Here is an 18,566-nt window from a genome sequence, read left to right as displayed (position 1 = left end):
CACGTTAAGACATTGAAAAACCACGAAAACCAATTGACTTTTGTAGGCTATGTAATATTTCTTACATGACATGAAAGTTATTAACACAGCCAGCCGCTGAGAGCATGTACAATAGCAAGCTATAAGCCAACTATAATGATATTTTAAAGAGAAAAGAGAGATGAGAGAAGAGAGAAGAAGGTAGGCTAGTAGGTTACTAATTTGTAGCCAGCTGCAGCACGAACTTTAAGACACAGTGTGTATATGACAAGTGGGATATGGTAGTATATGTTTTATAGGTAACTATTATATGAATTGACTATTAGATTGACTATAGATGAATTAGAGCTAATGGTTAGCTATACTATTAAACTTGCTCTCGTTCTCTTCCTCTCTTCTTGACTAGAGTGCAGGCCACTTAATTGGGCATGGATGCAGCACTAATCAAAACTACGATCAACGTGATACTGATTTCATCACCAGAAAGTCAAATCACTTTAGGTCACTTGAATCGGTTTTCATGCATACTTCAATTGAAGTAAAATATCTGATACATCATACACTACTTTTATATGTTTGCATAGATATGGTTGTTTTCTCATTATTGATTACCTATTATCGCGAGCGTGTTTTTTAAGCTTCTGGACGGTATGTGTTTATATTTATACAATAAACCCATCGATATTTCTAAATTAAGTTTTAAATTTGTAGTTAGTTAATTCAGTCGGTATAATTTTAAAGACTTCACAAGATCTAATAATCTTGAAAATTGACAAAGAAAAGGAGAAAAGAACATTGCTCTATACTCCTGAATTAATCAAGTAGAACTTTCCAAAAAGGAAATAACAATGCGCAATAGATGCGATGGGGTACATTGTTCTTTGCGAGTGCTCCTTTGCCTCAGCACAAAAGTTTGACCATTGCATCACGCATATGTGCACACATACGTATATTTACTCCCTATCGTAATATATTTAGTGTTGTTTAGATTTATCTATTGATTAATATATATTACTTATATGTATGTCTAAATTTATCATCTATACAAATCTTATTAATGCTATAAGGTTTTACGACGTCAAATGGATAAAGTAACATAATATGTTACCCATATTATTATTATTATTATTATTATTATTATTATTATTATTATTATTATTATTATTATTATTATTATTATTAAAGTGATGATGACATGCCTAAGTGATCAAAGTGGTCGATCCCAGCAGAGCATACAAATATAGTACTGATTAGTTAGGGCACGCGATAATCAAAGTGTTGCCTGTGTCCATACAACAAAAGAGACCATAGCTTACCATAAGTGCTTGCCTTTAATTGTTGGCCATTCTTTTGCCATCCATGAAACACATGCACTAACTTTGGCCCTCCATGTTAATTAAAGTGGGCAAGCTAGAAAAGAGAATGTCAGTCTTAATACATAGTTTTATGGTATAGTTACCAAGACCATAAACTAGTTAATCGAGCCAGATTAGTTCTATGGGGATGAAACACTTTCTCATTTAGTGACTATCTTTCTCATTTAGTGACTATGTTAAGTCAGCAATTTTACTGATGTTACACCATATTTAATACGTAGGACACCCCATAAAATATATATTAAAATTGATATAAGCATATACCACGTGTCATGCTTTACAATTATCTAGCTATATATATTTGACCGGCGGCGTATCATGCTTGACCAGGCTACACGCATGCATGCAGTACTCCTAGCTAGTACAGCTAATCAATGGAGATGCCAATTGCCAAAGCTAAGTGTTAACTCGAACCTAGGCAAACTATGAGCGTGTATTCTAACGAGACATCTCATGTCAGCTTATCGCCTATTCTATGTTATCCTAATAGTTATAAAAAAATTATAAAAAAATTTATAAAGATAGATTAATATGTAATATATCACTACACATACAAGTTAAAATTCTACGATTCATAACGAAAATAACAAATTAAATAGTGAATAGTATATACATACTCATAATTATATATTTATTATTTTTGCTATAGATTGTAGAAGTCGTATTTTAACTTACATGTTTATATAGTGGTATATCATATATTAATCTATCTTCATAATTTTTTTATATTTTTAATGACTATTTAGATAGTATATAGTAGACGATGGGAACTATTATTAGTAGTATATAGTAGACGACGGGACGTCCCCTCGAGATAGTTTCCGGGCAAGTGCGTGTTATTCCTCTCCCACTATGTTTTAGACTTGACACAAGAAATAGTTCTGACATGTGAGCTAGGTGTTCCTTCTCTCTTCATTAACTCAAGTGACATTAATTTTTCCGCGCGTGGCATAATATAATTTATGGACTCCATCCATCCTCATTCGAGCGTTATAAGTTCTGTCGACACGATTCTTTCAAGAGAAACACGGTACTAACACAATGACTAATATACATGCGATTGCGAGCGCTCATCCCTAAACCCCACACATCGATCATGCATATATATACCACTATGATCAATACCTTTGGGAACTACATTAATTAATTAGTATATTTTAAGATAGACGAAGTGCTACGAATGTCTTGTTATTATTGACAAGTACATCACCTCCCGATAAAAAAAATAATAATTAGGCATAAGTATAATCACCTTTGTTAAGTATAGGTAATCTCTAGGTAGGCAGGTTTCGAACTCCCTTTCTTCTTTGAATGGAGAGCTTTCCACCAGTTATTTTAATCAGAGAAAGGTAATGTCTGAGGACACAATCAACCCAAGAGAAGTGCAGTATCTCTAGTTTTGTTCATGTTATTCACAAGTCAAAGGCTGATATTATATATTAAAGACATAAACATATATACCTAGCACACAACGGTACATTAGCATACACCACATTAATTCTTGCAACCTCATCTCATCTTTTGGTTGTTTAGAACCGTAAACAGACCAACTTATTAACGACTACAAAATTATTTATGAGTAAAATTTTATATACGTGTTTTTATTGATCTAAAATAATTGCTAAAAAATAAACTGTATTGAAAAACCTTAAGAATCAGCTCCAAATATAAGCCTTAAAATCTAAATTTAAGCTTATAAGCATAACCAAAACGAAAAGACGTGGACCGTAGAATTAATGATTTTATAGTTTTGCTGGAACACAGCTAGCTAACGAGGGGAAGAGAATGAAAACCAAGATTGTTTATCAAGCCTAGCTAGGTTACTATGCGAGCTCTTGTCGGGCTCTTTATTCCGTGCATGCATGCATTGTTTCGTTTTTGTTAGCTTTCCTTGATCTCTCAGATTAACAAAAACCAGCCTAGCAATGGAGTATATATAGGGTACTCGAGTATATAGCAGTATTTATTAGTTGGAACTGATAATGGCATATTGCAGATAACAGCTGGTTCCTGATATGATCATAGAAGTAACTACAAGTAGAGTTCAATTTTTATAAACATAAATCACTCCTACATTGATCTTATGTACCACCGGTTTACAAATTAAGATTTTTTTTCTCTCTCTAACACCCCTTGTCTACTCATCAACCAATATTATTTTTACATCAATGATGGGTATTTAGTTTTTTTTTCTCTCTACTGATGTTAAACTAGAATTCTAAGAATCTATGGTTTTTCAAGGATGGAGGGAGTATGGCATAATTAAGTGAACCTTTGGTTTTTAACAGATGGTATTGTTAACTTTTTTATATGCTTATCATTATTTTTGTTTATTTTTTTGTGCAAATACTAAAAAATGTCAGTTATTCCTAAAATATATTTAGTAATAGATTAAATCACAATAAATAAATGATATTTACCTAAGTTTTTTGAATAATACATATAATCGAATGTACGAATAAAAGACAATGGCTCTATATCCAAACAGCACATTTCCAAATAAAAATAATTCGTGAGTAAAACTTTTAGATACATGTTCTTAGCGATTTAAAAGCAATGACTTGAAAATAAGTTACAATAAAAAACTCTAAAATCAACTTAAATGTTCAAATTTTATCTAAAGAATAGACTGAAAGACGAGACTAGGCTCAAGAATGCGTCAAGATCTATCTGCCTCTACTAGCTGTGAACTGTGAGCTGACTATTCCTCAACATGATTGCAGGTCGTATGTATGTGTGTACGTATGTCCTACGCTATAATTGGAGGAGGTTCAATCAGGGCATTAACAGTTGACAGTGAGTATATATATGCTATAGTTGTCTCCAAGTCCTTTTTACAGTATGTCGTTTTTCGGTGGCTATCAGTATGATGTATGCCGCTAATTCACTGCATCTACTAGCTTTAGAAACATGAATTTTTCCCTTCAAGCGACTGTTATAAGTACGCAATATAATTTTCTAAAAGTGATTTATAATTAACTCGATCAAAAAAACTTCCAAGGACTTGTACCGTTTAATCTCATGTACGTGTAAATATCATTTTTCACTTTAGCTTAGGTTTATAAACTAAAATAGGATTTTTTTAATCTTAAATTTAAAGTTATTTTATTTGAGGGTTTTTTATGATAGTTTATTTTTGTTCTTTTCTTTTAAATTGTCAAGAACCCATGTATATTTTTTTAGTTATAATATTTTTATAAATATTTTTTTTTCGAAAGGAGGTAGAAAAGGGGCATGGTTATCATCGATCCGATGATGAAGCATCTAATTGATGCATGCGTGGCAGTAAGCATCATGTTGTTGACTTGCTGGTCCATTTCGGAGGTCTGTCGTTCGCGCCAAGTTCAGTGCACGGTTCCACATCAGCATTTATAGCTAAGCATCAGCACCATCACGTCTCTATCTCTCAGATTTGTCAAATCATCGACGCATTCACCAAAATCTCATGAGGTTCATTACCTAGCTACTCGATCGATGTACTCTGTTTTCAGGATGAGCCAGTGGCAATCAAAAGGGGTGTTTTAGTTAGAAAAATGAAAATTTTTGGGTGTTATATGATCGGACGTCGAAAACGATTTTTGGACACAAATGAATAAACGAATTTCACGGTTCGCTAGAAACCGCAAGACGAATCTTTTGAGTCTAATTAATCCGTCATTAGCGTATGTGGGTTACTGCAGCACTTATGTCTAATCATGAACTAATTAGACTCAAAAGATTTGTCTCACGATACTCACGTAACTGTACAATTAGTTTTTCGTTTCATCTATATTTAATACTCTATTTAGGTATCAAATATTCGATGTGATGTTTTGTAAGAAAATATTTGGGAACTAAACAGGGCCCAAATAGTGCGATCGAGATCGAACTTATTCAATCCTCCATTAATCAATGCTTTTGGATTGATGCTGAAGATTTTACAAGCATTCAGCTCAATAGCAAGGGAAAACAACAACGCAACTGCAGATATTTATTTTAGCTATCTGTAGTAATTACAACACCTCTTGGAACATTGAACCACTGTATCTATCTATCTATCTATTTAGTACAGCTTTGCCTGTTTGACAAGGATTGCTTTCCAGGTGCAGAAACTAAAGTGAACTTAACTTCTCTTGTGAGATGTGCAAGCAAAAGACATCCAGATGGTTCCATGGCAAAACCAGAACTGGAATACCGTTCACTCTCCCATCCTACTGGTACACCATGCTTCAGGTATTCGGGAAAGGCAGGCATTTTTGCATGTCTCTTTCGTGCAAAAGTGCTCCTTGTCCGGCCATTTCCATAGCATCAGGCAACACGAGTGATGGAAAAGCATCTTGTTCCGACTATGTGAGATGCATGCAGTTTCATCAGGTTATGTGGACATATTACCATGGGCGGCAGCTCCAGTTTTAGCTGATACCAACAAACCCTGGCACTGGCACTGGCACAGTCCCAGTTTCAGCTAGGCCACATCAGCATATGATACCAACAAAGCTGGCACAGTTCCAGTTTCAGGTAGGCAACGACAACGCACCAGATCCATACCTATCGCCACAATTGCAGATGTTGCCACTTCTTGTTCATGAGGTTGCTCTGCAGTGATGGCGTGGCGTCAGCCAGAGGAATAAAGACAGAACAGCTGATGAAATGCACTTCCTTCTTGTCTTAGCTGGGATGTTTGTTGGTTACTGTAGGGAGTCATGATCAGCATCCATTCCCTCTTGCATGACTCATCAGATTTTTCATCGGAAAGCTTTGCAGCACACCTCTCAATCTTCGTCCATGACAATCCTGAATTCTTCTTCTTATTCCCACTTGCACAAAGAAAATGTGATCCCATGATCTGCAGTGACAAAACTAGACGGCAGAGTCAGCAGCATATGGTTTCCAGAACTTTTGTCAGCCATGTAAAATTGGGCACTCTATTTTCCTTTGGTGTTAAGTCCATAATAAGTAAGATCAGACTACTGATTCCTTCCTTAACACACACATCATAACAGACAGCTAAATTGTACAAGAAACCAACAAATTGATCTGCACCAGGTACATGGCGACGGTGTGAACTTCCAAGCAAAAAAACATTAGTTGGCTACATTTCCATACTGCACTTGTCATCTCCTATAATATGGGTAGGTTCCATAAGGCATCATTTGCCTCATTATATGCTCGTTATGCTGAATCTGCTGCGCCAACTGGAAATCATAGGGGTGAAAGGTATTCATCGCAGGTTGTTGTGCTAGTAAAGGGACAAACACATGTTGGGCTTGCTGTTGCAGTTGGATTCCAGGATTCAAGTTGATGAAATGACCCTGCTGTTGACCTAGTAACCCCTGACTATAAAGGGGATCTGAATGCAAATGATGTTGTGGTGGCAACCCATAAGCCAACCTAGGGTCAACCAAAAGTTGAGGTACGTGTGCAAGCTGACTAATTGGTTGGATGGGCAGTACTTGAGGTATATGAGGCACAAGTGTGGTAGGACGGTGTAAATCAGTGGCAGATCTACTAACAGACGGCCCAGAATTTACAGTATGCTTCACTTTCGGTTGTTGCTTCTGGTTGTTTTCTGGGCCAACATGCTTCGCTTTCTTTTGCTGCTTTGTGTTATTTTCTGGGCCATACGTTGAGTTGATCTTCCTCTTGATAGCACGTTTCGGACCGTAGGTACGGCTAAGCTTATCCTGATGAAGAGGCTCAAACAAAAGGGACTTCAGCTTCGGTGCATCAATTTTACCCCTGAAGAAATTGTTCAAATTCAAAACAGCGACCCTTATGCATTCACAGATTCTCTGCATCTCCATCTTGCCTACTGCTCTGGCGAAATTCTGAGATCGGTCCAAGAAGTCCTCAACCTGCATGAATTGCTCGTTATGAGTAAATAAACAACCCTTTGCAGAAGTTACTAAAAGGCACAAAGAATTCACAGAAAGCTTACACTCAAGTTACCGATTCCTCTTTCCCAGGTCTTAAAGATCCATGACCCTTCGAAATTGCTAGCGCAGAGCCCTTGCTCCCATAAACCCTCCACTGACAGTAGCTGCATGAGAGAAGGCCAGTAGTAGGCAGTAGCTGTGAGCATAATGTGCTCTGACATTAAGAAGCAAGGATGAGGCTTTTTTGGAAGTAATGTTAACTAAGAAATCAGTGAACAGCTTACAAACTGTTCATGGGTATCTACAACACCAAAATGAAAAAGGGTAGTACCTAGCTATGACTTTGACTAGCAACAAATTAGATGGAATCAGGTGGTATAACCCTCTCTAAGGGCCCGTTTGACACAGCTCCTACTCTTAGATCCTTGCCTAGTGGAGCCGGAGCTGTATCAAACAACTTTCAGATCCTGAATAATAGGGAGTGGAGCTGCCAAATCGCTCCAGAAAAATACACTAAGAGGGTGGAGCGGCACTTAACTCGCTCCTCAACTCCACTCCGAGGGTTGATCTAGAGCCCTACGAAACAGGGCCTAACTGTCTAGCAAGATAGCTTAACTAGAAAATGAAGTCAATGGTGCTATACACTTTAAAAGGCACGAGAGAACAGTGACATGGTCCATGGAACAGGTGAACAGGATGTCCTGTTACAGCTGGGTCAACCTGGGAGTTTATTTTTGAGACATTTGCTGGAGCTCAGATCAAGTCTAGACATGTGCTAAGGGAGATATCCCTGTTTTTCAATCAATGTAAAAACTCTAGGAAATAAGGGCAAAACGACCGTAACTCAAAACAATATCCCCATAGTCAAAATGGAATATTGGCCTGTGACAAACATAAATAGAAGGTGAATTTTTTATTCACTCACTTTACTCATAAGTGACACAAAAAGCTCAGCAACTGATTCTTTATTTCTGCTCCCAAACCCCTCAAACAGCGAGACATTTTTCTGAATACTTGTAAAGTCTGAACCATCTGCAAGTCAAAGGAAATTATCTTAATATAAGTTGTATATCAACGACAGAGAAACCAATACCAGGAAATCTAGTAGCAACGCGAATAACATACATGTAAAACAGAGGAAGTACCTTTCAACAAGGCAGAAAATGCAGGTAATAATGGAGGGCGCCTTGTCTGCACTCCACATTGGTTAATGAAAAATGTATTTTTAGGTAAAAAAAATGTAAAACAATAATTGTATTTCTGTTTTGCGAACAGAAAAAGGACTAGGCACTAACTTCAAGCTTATAAATACAAGCCTATAATGGAAATTCCATCAGACCAGTGAAGCTACCATTCAAAATACTTGATACTCAAGATTAAAAAGTCCAACAAAAAGTCAAACCAAAGTAACAAACCTGTAAATGGAAAGCAACTAAAGAGATAATCGTCATTGAGCTCATTGTTCGGTCTCTGGGGCAGTTAACATCATGTGCCTTTGCCCAGAATTTCATCTGCAGAATTAACAGAAACAGTTGGTCACATATTTTAGATATGCCACTTTATGGGGGTTCTCGTAACACTTTGATTGCCCATTGGAATGAAAAAAGAAAACAAGACAAAGAATTGCAATACCAGATAACATAATATCTGAAGTCTTTCATCAATGGATGAAATAAGTTTAAATATCACTGATCTTGACATGCCATCTTTGTTCTCAACTGAAATATCACACTCAACCCCAGTTCCCTTATCAATAACCTTCAGTACAGGAACTTTAGCAGTTACAACAGGTAAAACCCCATGACAACGACCATTCCCTGATATTGCAATATAAGGACAAGGAAACGAAACCACATTAATTTTTTTATCAAAAGGGTTCTAATTAATAGTTGACATCTATCAAAAGTATTGTGTCCCATCATCAACAGTGTTGAGGAGAACACACTTCTCATAAAACATACACCAGTAATTGGTATACTGTTAATAACAGAACTAATCTAAATTCTTTAAAATTTTATACATTTGATATGTGACACATATTGAAATATATATAAAGAGACACCACAAACATATGGATAGAAAAAAGACCCTTTTGGATACGTTATACAAACATAGACAGTACAGTAATTACTCTGATGAGCATGTAGAACTTTTGCAAGCTTCCGAATAACAGAAATCTTGTCCTTGCGAGCAAATTGACTATCAAAATCAGCATTAAAGTTAATAGAGAGATCAAGGTCACTTTTGGGAGTAAATAGATCCATGGTAAATGATCCAAATGCTTCCACAACTGGAAACCCCTTCCTTTTACCTGAAAAGAGGCATGAATCAGGAAACAGATCACAATATCACGCAAATTCATAATATTCAGGCAGAGACAAAGTTTTCATAGTAAAAATGGAAATCTTGCATGTAAAGACAAGTGTATTACAGAAGTCTAGACACGAAAATCTGAACAATGCATGTCAGAGTTAACTGATCAACTAACAATTAAACGGAGGTTAACTTGGTAAATATTTAGTAAAAATTAAGTTAACTCTCATATAACCATCATGTTTGTGTTTCTGAATCATTATCCTTTTCACCAATGCTCTGTCATTGCAACACAATTTTGCATTATGCATCTTCCTAGCATCAGAAGCAAAAGTGTCTGCTTGATGATTAAGCGTAACCAATCCATAACTGAGGTACACAGTAAAACTATATTTTGCTGAATGCTGATGCAAATACACAACTGCAGGTGTTTAAAAACCCTAATCACATTATTATTGAACAGCAAATGCACGTAGCAGATTGCATGTGTCCAGGTTACAAGACGGTATCTTTTTCAACTATCATATTATAGTGACTTCAATCTGTATATAAATATATCTATACAATTTATAGTTTCAAGTATAGTCACCATTTGCAATGATCAAAAGCGCATATTGAAAGCATAATCCCTTGGCCCATGATAACAGATGGAAAAGAAACTCCTACCAAAGATCTCTTCTGCTATTTTATTGAAGACACCGATCATCAAATGCCGCTGCTCATAGTCATCAGGCTTTGGGCGCAATGTTGCATATATTTCAATAAGTAAATCCTCAAGAGTTGGAAGCAAAGCAGGATTGATCGAGAGTGCTTCTGACTTCAACTTGCAACTCTCTGCACGCTTGCATAATGCTGCAAGTAATTTAAAATTTTAAATAAACAGATATCAGTTGTATACATGAAAGTATTTATGAAGTAATAGGTGTCAAGTATGGCAAGAACCATCTTCACAACTGTTTCTCCACTACGTGCACAAAGAGAAATATATCTGTGCTCCTTCGTATAGATTAGTTATATTTGCAAACAATCACAGACACCATGGAGATATTTACAGCTGTTGGCATTTGCTTGCGTGGAAAGTAGTTCTTTGTAAATACCCAGGAAATCTAAAGAGGCGAAACAGGACAAGAGGGTACAGATTAACTTTATGGACGGGGAAAAACAGACAAGCAACTATTCGCCACACAATGAAGCTATCATTATCCTTAACAAATTTTATCAGTCTAAATCCGTTCGTGCTACTGAATCCAGTTCTTTTTGAATGCAGAAGATATAGGATACTGTGTGCATGCATCTGACCATGTGACACTGTTACATTATACATAAAAGATGTCCTAGTGTATATAAATAATACCATAGCAGCATAGCTGACGAATCAAACAAAAAGGCTGGTTTTTGCTGCGCTTGAATTGAAGAGCAGTACGAGGCAGGAAGTAACATACATACACCAAATGATAAAATTCGGGAGCAGCGGCGATGTAACCAGACAGTTATAAATGATACCTTTTGATTCCCCTGAGATTGCCAAGCTGGGCGGCCTGCAGGACGACACCCAAAGGAAACAAATTCAACCGAGAGCTCATCATAAACGAAGGAAAAAATAATAATAATTGGGTATGTCTGTACAATCCACAAAGCTACACATGGCAGAATTGCTGCGATTATCGTAGCATAGTAGCATCTATTGTATAGAAAAGTGCAATCCCCCACGCTCTCACATATCATATTGAGCGAATCCGCCTCAAATTCGCATCTGTCTCAGCATACGCGGCCGACGCCGACTCCAATTTCCCCCGAAACAACAGACAGAGGCGAATAACGAACCTGGGGTAGTGGTCGGGCCGCGACGGAGCGTCGGCTTTGGACGGGACAGGAGGAGAAGCGGCAGCGGCCATGCGGACGGAGAGAGCGGCGGCCGGCGGGATCGGCTACGCTGGAATCAGTGGTCGGAACGGAAGGAGAGAGAGAGAGAGGGGAGGGGAACAAGCAAGCGCAGGCCGGTGGGCTCCACTCGACGGATCAGCTGCTAACGGTTTTGCACTGCACGGCCCAATTACGATTACGGCGCGCGCAGGATAAGGCGGCCCACATAGGCAGGCGGGGAGACCTCCAGATGGATGGGAAGATTAGTACCACCTCGTCTAGACAGAGGGATACTGCTGCTCGGGGCGGGTATAAGAGACGAGGAGGTGCAACCGGTGCAAGGCACGCAGCTGCGCGGCGAGCACAAAGCGAACTATTCTTTCGCCTTTTACTAAAGAATACCGTGTGCGCGCCGCAATTAGCAGCATACGCTAATTTTTGGAGGGTGGGTGCCCTGTTTAAGGGCCCCAACAAGTTAATTTGAAATTTTCTAATAATATGTGAGGGTGCACCTGAAATATAAAACGTTCGATTAGCTTTTCAAAAAGATAATCAGACAGCATGCAGGTTGACACACGTGCGTCGGCCAGGCAGAAAGACCCAATAACAACAACACCATAGGTAAAACCTAAAAAACACCACAAACTCGAGTCCAGAAAAGTCAAAGCCATAAATAAACAAGTATAATACAAACAAATAGGGGTATAATATATGCAAGGAGTACAAAGAAATAGGGTTTTTCGATAACATACCAAGAGTACAAAGAAATAGGATTCATCAAAGAAAGGAGTACAAAGAAATAGGGTTCATCAAAGAAGTTCGATAACAAGCCTATCATTAATAATTTTGTCCTACTTTCATAAACATTTAATTCATAAAAAGTATAAAACTATACTTTAAAACAATAGCAATATTAAATCATCATTATTCTCAACATTATCAAATCCACATTTTAATTATAAAAGAGTACTCGTACCATGAGAATAGAAATCGCCCTATAACGTATCTCTATTAACCGGGAGCACGGCGTATTCGAATACTATACGACTCTACAGTGTCTGTCCAACTTTACCCGCACGCTATCCACAGTTTATAAGGCTATAAATAACATAGATCCACCTAGCGGGTTAAAGGATTTTGTCGCTATTGGTCCCGTCCCAAACATAGAGGGGGTGTTCTAACCGCCACAACTTCTACCTACTATTAAGCGTCTCAGAGGCACATCAGTTTCTCCGATGCGTCCGACTGCAAAAGCGTGGACACCCGGCGAAGCAGATGCGTGGCAAGGCGATAAGGATGGCAACGACGACGGTGCCATCGGCTGCGGCTGGGGCGGCTGCTTGTTCGTGGCCAAAATCTTCAGCACAACGTCGGTTTGCTGTGAAACAGGATCAAAACAGCGGCGCGTTGGTTTGTGATGACACAAAATAAGCAGCAGTAGGTGGATTGACTGTTTGGGCTGCTTGGCTAGCTGTGTTGATCTACCGAAGGAATTAGCCCAGATGTTATGTTTCGGCTAAAAATAAATAATAAAGGTTTTGGGACATTATTTGTGGAAAATTCCAATAGGAATTTGACAGAATAAGATTTAAATAACGCTTAGTAAACATGTTTGAACGTGAAAGTATTTCAGAATTTGTGGAAATGACTTGATAAGAATAATTCTACTACAATTCTAAATTGGCGGCGGAATGACAAACCCGAGCTTCTAAAGCTCGAACAAAGGAAGGAGATGGCGGAGATCAGTTTCACTTGAGTCGGTTTGGCTCAGGATAGTAATTGAGTGCACGACGCGTGGAGAGACGACATTATTGAGCGAACAATCGCCTGGCAAGATGATATGGACGACGACGATAACGTCGGTTATGGCGTTGATCAACAGAGAGGACTCAGCTTTGCTAGAAGCCGAGGCTATAAGCTGAAAATAGTGGAAAGATGGGCCGAAGATTTTGTCACATGGGGTTTTAGCCCAAAATTGATTTAGAAAAGGTCCGAGAAAATTAAATAAGTGAGCGAAACAATAGTTCGTGTAGGATTCATTAGACATTCTGGATAATTAGCTCGGGGTTTTAATGATCACGATGGACTGGAAAATTTTGAGATATTTATAACACCTTTTTAGATAAGAACATAAATACGGAGATCTCAGAATTTGGATAGGACCAGTATAAATAGAGATTTAGTATGAAACTAGGATAGAAATCGGATGAAATGAAATTAAATAAATACAACTGGAATTTCTGGATATTGACATGACTTCAAATAAAGATATTTATGAACACCAAAATTTTGTGGCATGAACTTGACAAGTAGATATTGGCTAAAGAAAATAGATTGGCATTGAACTCTAGGATAAATGGTAGGAATCGGGTAATTGTTAATTACAGATGAATTTGAATTGATGACAGAGATTAGGTGGATTGCAACGAAAGGAAAGGATAAAAAAAATTGAATGAGTTTTAAGAGCTCCAACTTGACAGAAACAAAGAACAACCACTCAAAATATTTTCGTAAAAATTTTATCCTAAAATTTCGGGGATGTTACATAATATTAATTTAAGAAATTAAGTCTAATATAATAATGACTTAATTTTTCAATAATGACAAAGTTAAATTTTGAAATTTTCTAATAATTTAAGAAACTTAGTATTTAAAGTCTATTAATACGGCCTGAATTCCAAAAGGCTGTATTACTCTTTTTTACGGCCCGAACAATTCTAAAATTATAGGGTTTTACATTGTTATTGATTTTTTCTGTCCAATAGCCCAGGTAATTGTAAAATTAAAATATTTTAACTATATTACTATTGTCTTTTATGTGAATTTTTTCATCGTCACATTTGTACAGTTAGAATATTGGTACTCTACGTTAGAATGTGTCAGAATAGATTCGTAGTGTTGGGGAAATTAGATAATTCGTACCTACATCTATCCAATCTAATTTCTATTCTCGTCAAAATTTAAATTCTTAACTTTAAATTTATAATTAATTTTAGGTATTTTTATCATAGTTTATTTTTAAGCTTTATTGGTAGATCATTAGGATCATTTATATAAAAGTTCTATTTATAAATTATTTTTTCTTATAAATATGTTGTTTGCTTTTTAAGTGAAAAGCCAAATAATGAGGTTATATTCTGTGCCAGTTAGCTAGCTACGTGCAGGGAGTAACAAATAAATAAATACTGAAGTAATGGAACTAATGGGTCTGATTGTGCAATACATAATCTCCATCTACTCCTAATTGTCATAATAGTGAAATTACACTCAAGTAATGGAGCTAAGCTCGCCCAACTACTCTTCATCAAGGTTTTCATTGACTGTTAGCTGCGTGGCCTTTTCCTCACAGAAAATGTAGGCTTGTGTACTCCCTGCACCAGTATCTGCCATGGACTATCACCCCAAGGTTACCATGCACAAGATTACCAGCTCGCTCCACTCAGTTCACAGGATCCTAGATAGCATCCTGGATAGAGCCTCCGACGACAAACTAGACAGGCTATACGAGAGCTTGAACAGTGATCCAAGGGGTGGCCAGAAAATTCTAGCATCAGAGGCTCATGACATACATGAGTTGGCAAAGGAGGTGCAGTTCAAGTTCTCCGGGTACATGGAGATGCAGAGAAAAGAAAAGAACAGGTTTGAGAGTACGATATCAACCTTGATGAAGGAGAACCAGGATATCAGAAGCATGCTGAAGATTGCTGTAACTGAGAAGGAGGCAGCAGAGAATAACCTTTGTGTGCTGAAGGAAGACAGGGATCAGGGCAGAAGTGCAATCCTGCAGATTGCTGAAAAGGGATTGCAGAAGGTTGGGTTTGGATTCATCATGGAGGTGATAAGTGGAGAAACAGAAAGAGAGGACATGAGCAGCAGTGCCACTAACACATCCAGTACTGGAACAGAGAGTAAACAGGAGGAGGTTGTCAGTCTGGTAAATAGTTCTACATCAATCCTTTCTTCCTCACTGCCTCAAGTATCCGTTCTTATGAAGTCATTTATTTCCAATAGATCTGTTTCTAAATATAAGCCCTTCTGACCTAATGCAATGTATAAATACACATATGTGTCCTTTCAGGCTTCACTAGTTGGACAGACAATGGAAAATATGCACAATGAGATCAAAGACCTAAGGCATGCCTTACACAAGTCCAGGTAAAATAAGAGTCATTGACAAAGATGGATATGATAGAAATTTTGATGGAACATTCAATGGCCTTCCTGCAATCTGTGTGCTAATTTACAATATCAAATTGCTCCAACAGGTCAGAATGGGATCACTTGCAACTTCTTGCTGATGAGCAGTCCCAGAAGGTTGTCAAACAGGAGGCACACATAAAAGATTTGGAAGAAAGAGAAATATTCCTAGTTCACAGTGTATAAACAAATTTACATTAGTATTCTTTTGTAGTTTCTTTTTATTTTCTGGCCAGGTAATTGAGAAGGACCTGATATCTTGTTTTCAATGGCTCAAGGTTGAAGAGCTCACTGTAGGTCTAAAAGAAGTAGAACAAGAGGCTGCAAGATGGAGGGAAGCATGCGAATTGGAAGTGGAAGCTGGAAAAGTTGCCATCAAAGAACTCAACCAGAAGGTAATCAACAATAATAAGAATGGCCTAAGCTTCCTCAAAGTAATCTTTTGAGGTTCATGAGGCGTGATTTTCAGGCTCATAAATGATACCTACACTCAACTTCTATTATATTTTACCCAAAAAATCAAAAAGAAATTGATATTTTACAAATTTAAAGGGACATAACATGCTCAGATTATATTATCGTAGAAAAATCCTTGACATTGCAATTGCTCCAGTTGGGAAATCGGAAATCTGATGATACCACAATAATGTGTAACACTTTAATAATAGCCATTAATAGCCATTTATCATAGGAACTATGCATGGTCCATCAGTTATCTTTTCAGATCGCCTTGCTCACAGAAGAACTGAGAAGAGTAGAGGCAGACTTGGAGGCTGCAAACAGCAAGCTTAAGCTGAAAGAGAAATTAGCTGCCAGTGCAATGGCAGCACAAGCTGCTGCAGATGCATGCCTCAAGCTTGCTGACAGTAGATCGGCTGGGCTACAACTGAGGATAGAAGAGTTGACCAGACAGATAGAGCAAGAAGATGAGCATGCAAGAAAGGAGAGAGGGAATGCTTACAGAAGAACAAGATACGCTTGCTGGCCTTGGCAGCCACTTCAGGTTATATCAGCATCCTCTGGTGCCAGAAAATGGTTTGTTGATCAGAATGGTCGGTTGCCACCTGGGACAGAAGCACTCCTGCAAATAAGGATTTGAATAATTTGTTTGGAGTTTCCTTATACAAGAGAAATCATGTTTTGAATGTCACATGTGCCATATCTAAGGAGCTTTGAAGTATGTTTATATGGCCTAGACATTGGGTCTGACTTGTTTAGATATAGCCATAAAACTTAAGTTATTTTGCATCTTAGTATTTATGGAAATGTTTGGGACCTCAGAAAATGGCAAAGAAAAGAAAATATTGGAGGGAATACTCAAATATGCATGCACTATTCAATATACACAAAGTTGCACTGTTTGCTCTGTGCAATGCAGCAGCTTGAGTTCATTCAATAATCTGAAGTGTGATGCCAGAAGCTCTCACTGATTACATCACAAGCTGACAGGCATAACAAACCTTCCACCGCTCTCTCTCTCTCTCACACACACACGGTCACACGCACATACAAAAGGATGTAAGATACCTCGCGTTGTTGGACTTAGAAAAGACATCCTGTAATGAAATTTGGGTGACCATCTTCGGTCATCCCGGCTAAAAAAGACATCTTGTAAATATATTCCTCTTGCTTCTCTTCCATCATCTAAACCAATTTAATAGATGAAATTAAAAGAGTATCTAGTATCAACTATGGAAGGACCAACAATATCCAGAATAGCTACTCCCCTGCGCCCCTCACATTTAGAATACAACAGACCCTTGTAATTAGTCTAAAAGCATGTAAATACTCTGACGAAAAGATGCATACATGAATATGAGCACACAATTTGTCACTTGGTCTTCTTCCCCAATGGCATGGCAGTAGGTGAAGGCGCTGTCCTCTTCTTGCTGAAGGCACTGGTTCTGCTTTCAGTCTCACCGCTGTCATCATCACTATCCTCATTAGCTTCTTGTGCAGTTGTCTTCTCCTCCTCGGTAGCCTTTCTCTTTTGCGCGTTCACTTTCCCGAGCAACCTCCTCTCAACCGGATCAGTGGGAGCCGCACGTTTTACATTAGGTGCCACCTTAGCACCAAGACCAAGCCTACATCAACTTATCAGCCTCATATATATATACTGGGTTGGGTTTATTTATCCAGGAATGATAAGAACAAGAATTCAATTAGTTGAATTATGCATTATGCATACCCTGGTGGCCGACCCTCAAAGTCCTTAGCTTTGGGTTCATCCTGGTCTGATGCACTCATTTTGTCCACCCATGTTTGCGCCTGAGAATGATTCAATATGAGGCTTAGAATGACACAATATGTTATCTTGCAAGAACAAGTAATCTTTGCAGTATTACATACAAGCAGTGCATGAAAAAAAAAACATTGTACTTGGAGAATTCGATCGAACACCAGGAAAAGGAGAAATAAAAACGCTGTTTTTAGGATGAGAGAGTTCAACGACGTGGTCAGTCCAACCTAGGCAGCACGCGAACTGCATCGAGAGCTTCCAGGATGGAAACAACGAAGGGATTGCAGGAGCGGTGGAGGCGGAGCTCACCAGCTTGAGGGCCTTGTTGAGCGTGACCACCTTGGGGAGCGGGGCCTTCTTCTCTGCTCCCGCCGGCGGCGGCTTTTTCTCCGACGGCTGCTCGGCTGCCATGTCTGCTGGAAGTGGCGGAACCAGAGAGTGGAGGCCGGATCCGCGGCGGGGGGCGCAGAGCTGGGAGGAGGCGAGCGAGCAGAACAGAGCAGGCGGGCGGCGGCGACAGTGAATCGGACGCCGGCGGCGATTAGAAGGCGAGGCCGTGACCTGTGTTAGGAACTCTCCCTCGTAGTTGTATGGGCTGGGCGAATAAATGGGCCGAACAATTCTCTTACGGCCCAATATGGATACTTGGGCCCGTACGTCTGTCTGTACAATACTAGTGCAGTAGTGCTCTTGTTTATACTGTACATAGGATGGGTTCGTTAGTACCAGATTATCCCTATTTTT

The 18,566-nt window shown here is 38.5% G+C and overlaps 3 protein-coding genes and 1 non-coding gene across 5 annotated transcripts; 2 read left to right on the top strand and 2 right to left on the bottom strand.

Moving 5' to 3' along the window:
* Positions 1 to 5,293: 5,293 nt before the first annotated feature.
* LOC102699980 (protein HESO1-like) lies at positions 5,294 to 11,537 on the bottom strand. Its single transcript, XM_006659639.3, has 10 exons — positions 11,348 to 11,537; positions 11,027 to 11,061; positions 10,190 to 10,375; positions 9,342 to 9,521; positions 8,843 to 9,027; positions 8,626 to 8,721; positions 8,356 to 8,401; positions 8,136 to 8,242; positions 7,273 to 7,374; positions 5,294 to 7,189 (listed from the first exon to the last, which is right to left on the bottom strand). The coding sequence occupies exons 1-10, from the start codon at positions 11,416 to 11,418 to the stop codon at positions 6,449 to 6,451; spliced, it is 1,749 nt and encodes a 582-aa protein (XP_006659702.1). The 5' UTR covers positions 11,419 to 11,537; the 3' UTR covers positions 5,294 to 6,448.
* Positions 11,538 to 11,734: 197 nt separating this feature from the next.
* LOC121055251 lies at positions 11,735 to 11,855 on the top strand. The gene has a single exon (XR_005812398.1). It is a non-coding gene; the product is annotated as a U5 spliceosomal RNA (small nuclear RNA).
* A 2,919-nt stretch (positions 11,856 to 14,774) lies between these two features.
* On the top strand, positions 14,775 to 16,910 carry LOC102708083 (uncharacterized protein At3g49055). The gene is made up of 5 exons (XM_015840319.2): positions 14,775 to 15,320; positions 15,465 to 15,541; positions 15,652 to 15,763; positions 15,862 to 15,978; positions 16,308 to 16,910. Exons 1-5 carry the CDS (start codon positions 14,775 to 14,777, stop codon positions 16,680 to 16,682), a joined length of 1,227 nt encoding a protein of 408 aa, XP_015695805.1. The 3' UTR covers positions 16,683 to 16,910.
* Positions 16,581 to 18,364, bottom strand: LOC102699524. 2 transcript variants are annotated; one of them, XM_006659638.3, is made up of 4 exons: positions 18,132 to 18,364; positions 17,772 to 17,851; positions 17,393 to 17,667; positions 16,581 to 16,664 (listed from the first exon to the last, which is right to left on the bottom strand). In XM_006659638.3, exons 1-3 carry the CDS (start codon positions 18,231 to 18,233, stop codon positions 17,415 to 17,417), a joined length of 435 nt encoding a protein of 144 aa, XP_006659701.1. In that variant the 5' UTR covers positions 18,234 to 18,364; the 3' UTR covers positions 16,581 to 16,664; positions 17,393 to 17,414. The 2 variants fall into 2 exon arrangements, with proteins under 2 accessions (XP_006659701.1, XP_006659700.1); XM_006659637.3 differs by lacking the exon at positions 16,581 to 16,664 and having other exon boundaries at positions 16,887 to 17,667.
* Positions 18,365 to 18,566: the final 202 nt, after the last annotated feature.

This window comes from Oryza brachyantha, chromosome 8 (assembly GCF_000231095.2).
Source record: "Oryza brachyantha chromosome 8, ObraRS2, whole genome shotgun sequence".
NCBI classification, from domain to species: Eukaryota; Viridiplantae; Streptophyta; class Magnoliopsida; order Poales; family Poaceae; genus Oryza; species Oryza brachyantha.
Note: the sequence above shows the minus strand (reverse complement) of the source record. Positions and strands in the feature narration are given on the sequence as shown.

What these genes read in the sequence shown, in the direction of transcription:
- LOC102699980 (XM_006659639.3), bottom strand. Translation starts at nt 11,418, where the DNA reads ATGGCCGCTGCCGCTTCTCCTCCTGTCCCGTCCAAAGCCGACGCTCCG. An exon ending in CGGCCCGACCACTACCCCAG is followed by an intron (nt 11,062 to 11,347) that starts GTTCGTTATTCG and finishes GTCGTCCTGCAG; the next exon opens with GCCGCCCAGCTTGGCAATCT. An exon ending in TAGTTGCTTTCCATTTACAG is followed by an intron (nt 8,402 to 8,625) that starts GTTTGTTACTTT and finishes TGTGGAGTGCAG; the next exon opens with ACAAGGCGCCCTCCATTATT.
- LOC102708083 (XM_015840319.2), top strand. Translation starts at nt 14,775, where the DNA reads ATGGACTATCACCCCAAGGTTACCATGCACAAGATTACCAGCTCGCTC. An exon ending in AGGAGGAGGTTGTCAGTCTG is followed by an intron (nt 15,321 to 15,464) that starts GTAAATAGTTCT and finishes GTGTCCTTTCAG; the next exon opens with GCTTCACTAGTTGGACAGAC. An exon ending in AAATATTCCTAGTTCACAGT is followed by an intron (nt 15,764 to 15,861) that starts GTATAAACAAAT and finishes CAATGGCTCAAG; the next exon opens with GTTGAAGAGCTCACTGTAGG.
- LOC102699524 (XM_006659638.3), bottom strand. Translation starts at nt 18,233, where the DNA reads ATGGCAGCCGAGCAGCCGTCGGAGAAAAAGCCGCCGCCGGCGGGAGCA. An exon ending in TCAACAAGGCCCTCAAGCTG is followed by an intron (nt 17,852 to 18,131) that starts GTGAGCTCCGCC and finishes AATCATTCTCAG; the next exon opens with GCGCAAACATGGGTGGACAA. An exon ending in TTTGAGGGTCGGCCACCAGG is followed by an intron (nt 17,668 to 17,771) that starts GTATGCATAATG and finishes AAGTTGATGTAG; the next exon opens with GCTTGGTCTTGGTGCTAAGG.